This window comes from Hippocampus zosterae, chromosome 2 (genome assembly GCF_025434085.1).
Source record: "Hippocampus zosterae strain Florida chromosome 2, ASM2543408v3, whole genome shotgun sequence".
NCBI classification, from domain to species: Eukaryota; Metazoa; Chordata; class Actinopteri; order Syngnathiformes; family Syngnathidae; genus Hippocampus; species Hippocampus zosterae.
Window position 1 is genome coordinate 32,159,881 of NC_067452.1, and position 9,496 is coordinate 32,169,376.

General features: G+C 42.7%; 1 protein-coding gene across 1 annotated transcript in view; it reads right to left on the minus strand.

Annotated features, from left to right (window-relative positions):
* The window catches only part of LOC127596863 (V-set and transmembrane domain-containing protein 2-like protein), a 29,703-nt gene extending 20,523 nt beyond the window's left edge, over positions 1 to 9,180 (minus strand). The window contains exon 1 of the mRNA XM_052059829.1: positions 8,813 to 9,180. Within this exon, the coding sequence (XP_051915789.1) occupies positions 8,813 to 8,918 (106 nt within the window). The 5' untranslated portion in view covers positions 8,919 to 9,180. The remainder of the gene's footprint in view (positions 1 to 8,812) is intronic.
* Between the last annotated feature and the right edge of the window lie 316 nt (positions 9,181 to 9,496).

A 9,496-nucleotide genomic window follows, 5' to 3' on the forward strand; every position in this document is an offset into this window, starting at 1 on the left:
TGGTGCTTAACCCTTTCATGCACCCTGGAACCTGAGATCATGTTTACCTGTCCACTGTAGTAACCGCCGTGCCTGAAAGAATTCATCCATCCATCCATTTTCTGATCCGCTTTATCCTCACAAGGATCGCGGAGCATGCTGGAGTCTTTCCCAGATGTTCTCGGGCAGTAGGCGGGGGACACCCTGAACCGGTTGCCAGCCAATCGCAAGGCACACAGAGACGAGCAATGAACTGCTCTCACACTCAACACCTAGGGACAATTTAGAGTGTTCAATCAGCCTGCCAGGCATGTTTTTGGAATGTGGGAGGAAACCCGAGTACCCGTAGAAAACCCACGCAGGTACGGGAGAACATGTAAACTCCACACAGGAAGGCCGGAGCTGCGATCGGACCCGGCACCTCTGCACTGTGAGGTAGACGCACTAACCACTTGAGCAACAGGCCACAAAATAGTCGGTTGAAATATAATTTTTCCACTAAAGTATAGAAACACCCAATTTCTAATTAAGCAAGTTTACAAAGTATTTTGACTTTACTTGACCTTTCAGGCAAACTCCAAACAGAAAGCCAGTAGCTGAGATTGACACTTGGAACTTCTGTGAGCCTCCTCCTATACGCTGTGCTGTGTCTGGAAAACAATCCAAAACAAACAAGTGTGGCTCTTCACAATGAAACTGGACTCATTTCAATGGCGGCCTGCTGGAGCCCAGGAGCTCTTTCAGGCAGTTAATGACTGATCCCGAAACCCATGAACGCATCACGCAACATCGCCAGTCCTCCTCTTCCTCCCTCCTCGCTCAGTGTGACTGCCAACACGCAAATCCTGCCAAGTGGCTTCCCAGGAGAAGTGTGACTCGAAATCTGAATGACCGAGCGCGTTCGCTTTGATGCAACATTAACAGTAATGTGTCTCATGGAAGATAAGCACAACTCTCCCAGACGAGAATCCCCCAGCAAAGCTTTGCGCTCTCTGTACTGCGGTTGGGATTTCAATGATCGAGCAATCGCGATCTTAAAACACGGTCTGCCAAAATATTTTTATTGTTTTGTTTTGTTTTGTTTTTACTGTTACTGATGCAATAATAAGAAAGGCCAATGTGCTAAGGACAACCGCAAACGTTCCAATAAACTACATACTCGATAATACATAAGACACCTCCCATAACCAAGTCTGAAGCGAACTAAACTAAATCTTGAGAGTTATTTGATCATATCTCATGCACGCGCACACACACACACACACACACACACACACACACACACACACACACACACACACACACACACAGTCCACAGAGCTTCAAGTCACAGAGATGATTTTCAGTCTTGGAGGGATGCCTCAAAGCAAGTACCGCTTTGGATTACCAATCTCAAAGCCGCCTGCAATCATTTCTCGCCTAAACTACATCACCCCACTCTCTCTCGCTCCCGCAAACACACACACGCACAGACACATATACAAGTAAAGGACATTTGCAGTATGAGGCCCTCTGAAAGAAGACAGAGGAAGGAGTCCTTGACTGCAGGTTGCACCTCCAGCTTGTTTGTGCCGTTTTAAAAGGAAGCCTTCTGATTGGAGGGGAGGCGAGGAGAGGATCTCGGGTTTTATTACACACAACATAAGGACGGTGAGTGAGGTGGCCGGGCTTTAATGAGGGAGGATGCTGAGAGTGGAGCCTTGACGAGAGCCCCTGTAATGTTTCCATTTTTGGTCAAGGGTTTGGGTGGATCAATGAGGCCCCAGTTCCTTCAAGCAGGAAATTTAGTTTGATAGGCCATTGTTGGTTCTTATATTGTTAAAAGTCAAGAAGGGTACCAAAATAACCAGGGATCAGTACCTAGCCCCGTTACGAAAGTGGCCAGGCGGTAAATTTTAAAAATACCGTATATAAAATAAAATAGCAGAATCGATGAGGTCCACCCTTGAACGGTCCGGGAGAAATTTGTGAATGCTATTTTGTACATTCTACCTCTTTGGTCTTGTTTGTAACTAACAAGAAAATAAATATGTTCGTCAAAGATGCAGGTTAGCAGGTCCGCCTCACAGTGCAGAAGTCATTCGTTCCAATCTTGACCCCAGCCTTCTTGTGTAGAATTTTCCTGATCCCTCCATGCTGAGGTGGGTTTCATCAAGGTACTTAGCTCCCTTCCACAAGTCCAAAACCTGAATGTTTCACTATGAATTGCCACTATAGACAATTTCACGATAAGATTATAAATTGCCCATAGATCTGAATTTCACTGCGCATGCATGTAAGCTCAATGAGGACAAAAAATGGATGGCTACTGTTCATGAAATAATATATAATTATAAGAACATGGATCAATATAAAATGTTGAAGTGGCTGGCACATTGTCATAGTTTTGCATCACTTGACGAAGGTCCAAAAAATTCATAAACCCAAGATTCATAAGAATATGTTGTTCTTTTTTATTGTAATATTAATATAATAACGTTCTTTATTTTTTATGCTCACATTATGACACTGATTGTTTGTTTTTTCAGTGTGGTGCCATTACTCAGCAACCAATTACACTGTGCAGTTGTACCCACTAGTTCAGGGGTCGGCAACCTGCGGCTCTGGAGATGCATGCGGCTCTTAGCGCCGCCCTAGTGGCTCCTCTGGAGCTTTTTCAAAAATTCTTAAAAAAGATGGGGGAGGGAATTTTTTGTTTAATATGGTTTCTGTAGGAGGACAAACATGATACAAACATTCGTAATGTTTTCCAATACTGTAAAAATGTGTAGAATAAATATTAAATTTCAACATTTCTGTCAACAAGGATTTGCGTCATAGCCTGCGACACACGTTTCTATTAGCTGAGCGGGATGCCTGGCAGGTGGCTGTTGTTGTTGTTGTTGTTGTTTTTAAGGCGTTTTATGTACAATTCACCCAGGGTACAGGGTAGAATGGGAATCCGGAGGGCTGAGAGAAGCATTTTTAAACGGTACCCGTGAGCTACGATAGTTAACAGGCTACAAAAAAATGCGTCCCAAGCTTCGTTCGTCTCAGCGGCCGTTATGGCTGTTGCTCATTTTGTGTGTAAGTTTGTGCGTTTGCGTGGGTGTGCGGTAACGAGTTGATTGAAGGTTGGTTGATCGAAAAAAAAGCAATTTAGTCATTTTGCTAATATAGCGAATATAGATACAGGCAGCATGTGTTGCCTTCATTATAAGGCTTTTTTTGCGGCTCCAGACATTTTTTTTCTGGTCCAACATGGCTTCAAATCAACATTTTGGGTTGCCAACCCCTGCACTCGATGAATAAATGGCGATACAATACACTTTCCATCCACCGTCGTCTCAACTTATTACGGTCGTGGGTGACCCAGGGGCTTATGCCCGCTCACTTCGGATGAGAGGCGGTACATTCACTTTGTTATCGAATTGTTCCGATTGTCTTTAATTCAGCCCAACTTTGTACCAGGGAGGAGTTAGATGTACCGTTTATCTAATTGTGAAGGCAAAAGCCAACGCCGCGTAATGTTTATTCAATGCTATTGGGATGTGCGCCCATATTAATGGATTTAGTGGAGCGTATGCTTGTCGCTTTAACGACTTGGTGATGCTCCAGCACAAACCTGCACTACTTTACGCCCCTGCGGAAAGGAAGAGGTAGGGGGGGAGGGGTGATGCCAAGCCTACACAAGCCACGCACACACACCCACAAGCTGCTGAATATTTGCCAGCAATGCGTGAGCCATTGTTAAATGTTAAACAGTTGAACAGAATGCTTGAAAGTATGCCCCGATTGTATCTTAATTTCTGAGACATCCTTTCTTTGGAAAGAGGGGGCGGGGGGGATTTCTTTTGTCCACAGTGGAAAACAAAAATGACACTGCTCGTTCATTGAATATAATGTATGTTTTCAAATACTGTACAGGAATGTGTCACACTTTGAATGTTGATTCATTCAAACCTGACCCAGTGGTCTTTTTTTTTTTACATCCATATCATGTTGTACATACTGTATATGCACGATGCATCTATCCATCCATTCATTGTCTATAACCGTTAACCTGTTCAGGGTTGCGGGAAGCCGCATCCCAGCTGACATCGGACAGACTAAAGCACCGAATGGTCGCCAGTCAATCAATCACAGGGCACATACAGTAGAGAGACAGACAATTCAACTCACATTTAAACTTTTTTTGAGTGGGAACTGAGCCCACATGGCCTGCACAGGAGTCAGGCGACGATAGATCTATTTCATTTATGTTCTGAAATCTTTATAATAAATTCTAATTATTTTTTGGTTGTCTGTTTGATTTATAATACTGTGATTGGAAGAAAAAAGACGACTTGAAAGGCACATCACACATGAGCGATATGCTGGAGTGGTTGGTGACCCAGTTTTGTTTAATTATGAAAACACAACTGTTTGAAAATTGACAGTCCGGTAGTTCAACTTAATCGGAGTTATTTATGTTCAATGTCAACTAGGTTCCGTCTAATATAAAGACCGAAACAGTTTGTGTGTATATCTTTAGCCTAATAGTGAGTCATATTTGCACGCTTTCGAAAAGAAAGAAAAAAAAACTGTTTTTAGCGAGCACATTACAATTTTTTTGGAGTGGACGTCAAGACAAAACACATTTTCAGATGTCATCGTGAAAATAAAATGAGACTTTTGGTGTCCCATCTCACTTGGTTTCCCTCGAGAAGTTTTAAATTCCTTACGGCTCATTTAGCCTTCACTCATTAATTAAGACAATTGATTGGTTGGAATAATGAGCTGGCTGGATAAGCGCAACCTAATGAGACGATAATTGAAAAGTATCAGTGGCTGGAACGACTCTGAGGCAGATAAAGGCAGGACATTGTCGCAGTCGCAATACGGCTTCAGACCAAATGTTTTGCTTTCCTTTTATTCCATTGATTGTTCCTTCTTCTTTACTTCAGATTCACTGTGTGGGGGAAACGGTAAGATAAATTCTTACTCATTCCCTGAGTATAAATGCGAGTGCATTTGTGCATGTAATTTATTTCCCCACTTTAATTATTATCATAATCTTCAATTATACCTCAGAACCTCTAAAGTCATGTATCTTTAACCCTTTCAGTGACGGTGATCACGACAGTGGACAGCTTACCATGTCATCAGGTTAAAGGGTGCACGAAAGGGTTAAGGTCATACTATTTTCACAAAATGTTGATGAAATCTGCCTCTAAAACCAGAGTTTGATTTGCTATTATACGTGATGTAAGTAACAGTAAATATTAAGTACTGTAAGTAACGGTATCATATCACCTCAGTTTAGCAAGCATCAAAACATGTTCTTTTGGGGCTTTTTTTCTGCAAAACTTATGAAATAAGAAGGAGCAGCCTGAACAAGCAGAAAAAGGATGCGAGTAGAGAAGGAGGTGGTCGTGACACACGGGTAGAAGAGAGAGTAGATGAATCAGTGGCCTCATCTTTTCTTGTATGCTATCCGATATCAACTTAATCCTTTCATGCACCCTGTAACATGATAACATGATAAGCTGTCCACTGAAGTAACTGCTGTCCCTGAAAGGGTTAAACACAAGACGGATCATGTGATCAGTGCATATAGTGTTGCCAGAAAGGTAGTAATGTAAACTTGTTTCACTCCTGCAGCAAAAAAAAACGCAAAGTCCGCGAGCACCAAGGCACTGCCATGAACCACATGAAAAGCCTGTGGGGCTCTTCTTTAAAAAAAAAAATCTCATCAGTGATAGGACACTGTGATTTCCTAGGACCTTTTGTAGAAGTGATTATTTGAAAATGTAAACACTTTATGATTGATGATTTATAAATGAAGTGCAGCACACAGACATTTATTTGTTTCCTACCATTTTAAGTCAGTGTTGATAATATTGGTGAGAATCAATCATACGATAAGCGCCTTCACATAGACGAATGTCAATACTCAACAAAGAACGTCCTGAATTAACAATGACAAATAATTAGAGGGGTGGCCCGGTGGTTGAGTGGTGAGCGCATCGACCTCACAGTGCTGAGGTACGGGACGGGGTTCAATTCCAGCTCTGGCCTCCATGTGTGGGGTACTCCAGTTTCCTCCCACATTCGAAAAACATTCATGGCAAGCTGATTGAACACTCCAAATTGTCCCGAGGTGTGAGTGTGAGCGCGAATGGTTGTTCATCTCTGTGTGCTCTGCGATTGGCTAGCAACCGGTTCAGGGTGTCTCCCGCCTACTGCCCGGAGACGGCTGGGATAGGCTCCAGCACCCCTCGCGACCCTTGTGAGGATAAGCGGATCTGAAAATGGATGGATGAATGAAAGAAAAAAATAATTCGAGGTAATTTGAGCCAAATGGCTATGTCAGAAATGTTTGTGGAAATGGTTTTAGCTCTTCACACGAATCCGCACCAAAGTAGCGCCCAGTTTCAAAACGTTAGGTGACCTCTGATCTGTCCTTTTCCCTCCTTCAATAATTTTCAACTGTCATCTTATCCCTTAGACTAAAAATTAAATTACCGGCAGTTATGCACTAAATCGTAAAGAATCCATTTGCCAACTTCTTTGATTAGGAATGACAGACAGAGAGCTACAATATGGAGCAAGACTTTGCATACTGTTTTCAACATACCCAAGAATCTACCCTACACCTACTTTTTTTTTACTCCACCAACAGGACAAAACTAAAACAAATGCATCCTCACACATCCATTTCCCGCACTGTGCCGAAATAGCTCCGGCAACAAGGACATTATTCACTTTGAAAGCCGGGTTCCTTTATGTTATGGATGCATCGGCGCCCCTTGAGATATTACTCACATCACTGCCAATGATGAATACATTAGATATTTTTAACCTAAACAGAAACAATGTCCTTTAAAAGCACACTGTGTGATTGGAACGGAAATCTAGAATAAAAACGTGGAAACAAATTTGTGGGGCCAAGCTGCAATCCTTCGGTAAGGTCATCAAGATCTGAAACGTACTGTCCGCTTAGCCCTCTTCAGCTTTAATCGGTCAAAAGGGTAGCATTGCCATTTTCTGTCTACTCTTGAACTGTAACTTTTATTCTGACCAGAGTGGAGTGAAGCCGTCAAACTCCAATATCAACACATAAGCAAAATTTCAAGCCGATTCTGGCTAAGATCAATGACAAGCAGTTGGTGGGCGTCTGCACTGTGCCCTATGATGCCACTTTGGGATGGATTTTGATTTAATTTGTTTTTGCTTGTCTATAAGAAAAGAGGATCGTTTGGACAATGTTCTCATCTGAATTATGACTTCTTCAACATGCAAGGGAACACTTTACTATCTGTGGTTGCAAAAGATGTGCAAAGGAGGAGCTCAGAACCAGAGGGCAGGATGCTCAGGCAGAGCTCTACTGACAGAGAATACTAACTTCCATCTTGTGTCAGCACTCTGCACCGCCTGGAGAAGAGGAGGGCGGAACAAAAACAATGCTGACCATCACTGGAGAACAACACTGCCTCAACAGACACATTTCACACATAGGAGATTGTGACATCACTAAAATGCAACGAAATTCATGCATATTCTGACATCTGGACATAACTTCTGGAGAATGCAAATGACCTTCCAATACAGGAAGCAAAACACCTTACATTGCCAAAATAATGATGATAATCAACAGAGGTGAACAAGAATGACCGTTACAAATTCGATCAGCAACAAACGCTATGTGATATTTCATTCGCCCGACACAGGGGCTCGAAAGTTCAAGGTTCGAGACACACTCTGGACCTCAAAAACAAGAAGAAACACCTGCAGACTAAAAATTGACCCAGGAATACGCAGGTTGGACTGATTATTGGAGAGACACCTGATCGCATCATGAGCACTAATGAGGTGCTTGAGCAGCTGACTCTCTTACATATGTATTTTAAACACAAGTAAATAAAATTGGATTCATACAGTAGAAACCACCTGCATGAATTTGGGTCTTAATTTTTGTGAGTATTTCTCCTTGAAAAATCCTTGTTAGTCATTTCATCACTGCCTAGAATGGATAATCTGATGGAAATTAAAAGATTACAACATATTGGAATATATTTTCTATCCTACTTATCTTCACTAGAGTTGCAGGTGATCTGCATGCAGCCTAGCCCAGCTGACTTTCTGTAAGAAGCTTTGTGGGGAAAATATAAATATGAAATAATGCTACGCTCCAAATATAATGTCTTTTGTTTCCAGAAAACATGAAAAATGGAATCAAATTCTGATGAAATAATATTTTCTAAATAATTTCATTTCCGGGGTAGAGATGAATGATTTGCTAAAGTAAAGAAAAAGCCAATACCAGGCCTGCATACCTGAGAAATGTTAAAGGCAAAAAAATATATATTATTAATAACGTTGGATAAAATATGACCTATGCCGTTATTTTATGAGGCCACACATCATACAAAAAGGTGATCTTTTGTACAATACACTTTACCTCTAATAATAGTTATTTCTCCAGGTGCAAATGTTAAAACGGTGGCGTGAGTGTGGAATGTGCAATTAAAATTGCAGTTTCCAGATTCCTTTCGGAATGAGTTGGTTGAGAATACGCGTGTTGTTAAATGGATACTTTTCTGACATGGTCATTCGAAACCGAACCGTTGTGGAGGCGGACTTTTTTTTAACGGTATAGCTGTATTCAATCCTAAAACTTGTGTATTTCTTCTGAATGTTTTGCCGATAAACTCCTTTTTTTAATTATACACTTTATTTTAAATAACAAAAGAAAAGCCTCTTAGTTGACCCACCACTACCCTGTCGTGTGTTTAACGCGTTGGAGTGAACGGCATCGCCGGAGCAAGCTCGCAAGCACATTACGACGGTACGGGTGTGTTCGCGCGCCTACCGTGTCCGCTGATGTGGTTCTCCGCGTGTCCGTGTCCCGTGTGCCGGGTGGACACGCACAGTCCCACGTAGTGCAAAGTCCCCAGCAGTACCCTGAAGGTTCCCATCGCGCTTCTTCTTCTTCTTCTCGTGTTTTGTGTCTTGTGTCTCGTGCTCACATGAGGCGGAGGTTCCGCCAGTGTTCTTCTCTCCACCTGATGCGTTAAATCCACGGGGAGGGAAGAAGTGAGGGACGGAGGGGAGGGGAGATTGTGCTTGAAAGTGGCGTGAAAGTGGACGTGGGCGAGATGTGTGAAGCTGACGCAACCGTCTGGCAGCTCAGTCGGGGCGGGAATGACTGACTGACTGGTCGCTGCCTTCCCCCGCGCATGGGTCTATTTTCTGCGGAAGGAGACGTCACCGGGTGCTGGGGCTTTGTATGGGGGAGCGTCAGCATTCATTAGTACGGGGGGGGGGGGGGAATTAATAACTTACCCTACTGGTGGGAAAGAACGAAATTGAAATACTTAAGTCAATTTGTCAGTTTCGGTGATGAAAAAAAAATCATTTCGACCAACTTAAATAAATCACTCAAATTCATTACCACAAAATGCATTACAGACAGTGCTCCGTGTCAATGCTGAAGGGGGGGGGGGGGGGCATCCTCAGCATCGCCGTTCCCTGTTGCTGTCCATGGTCGTTACTG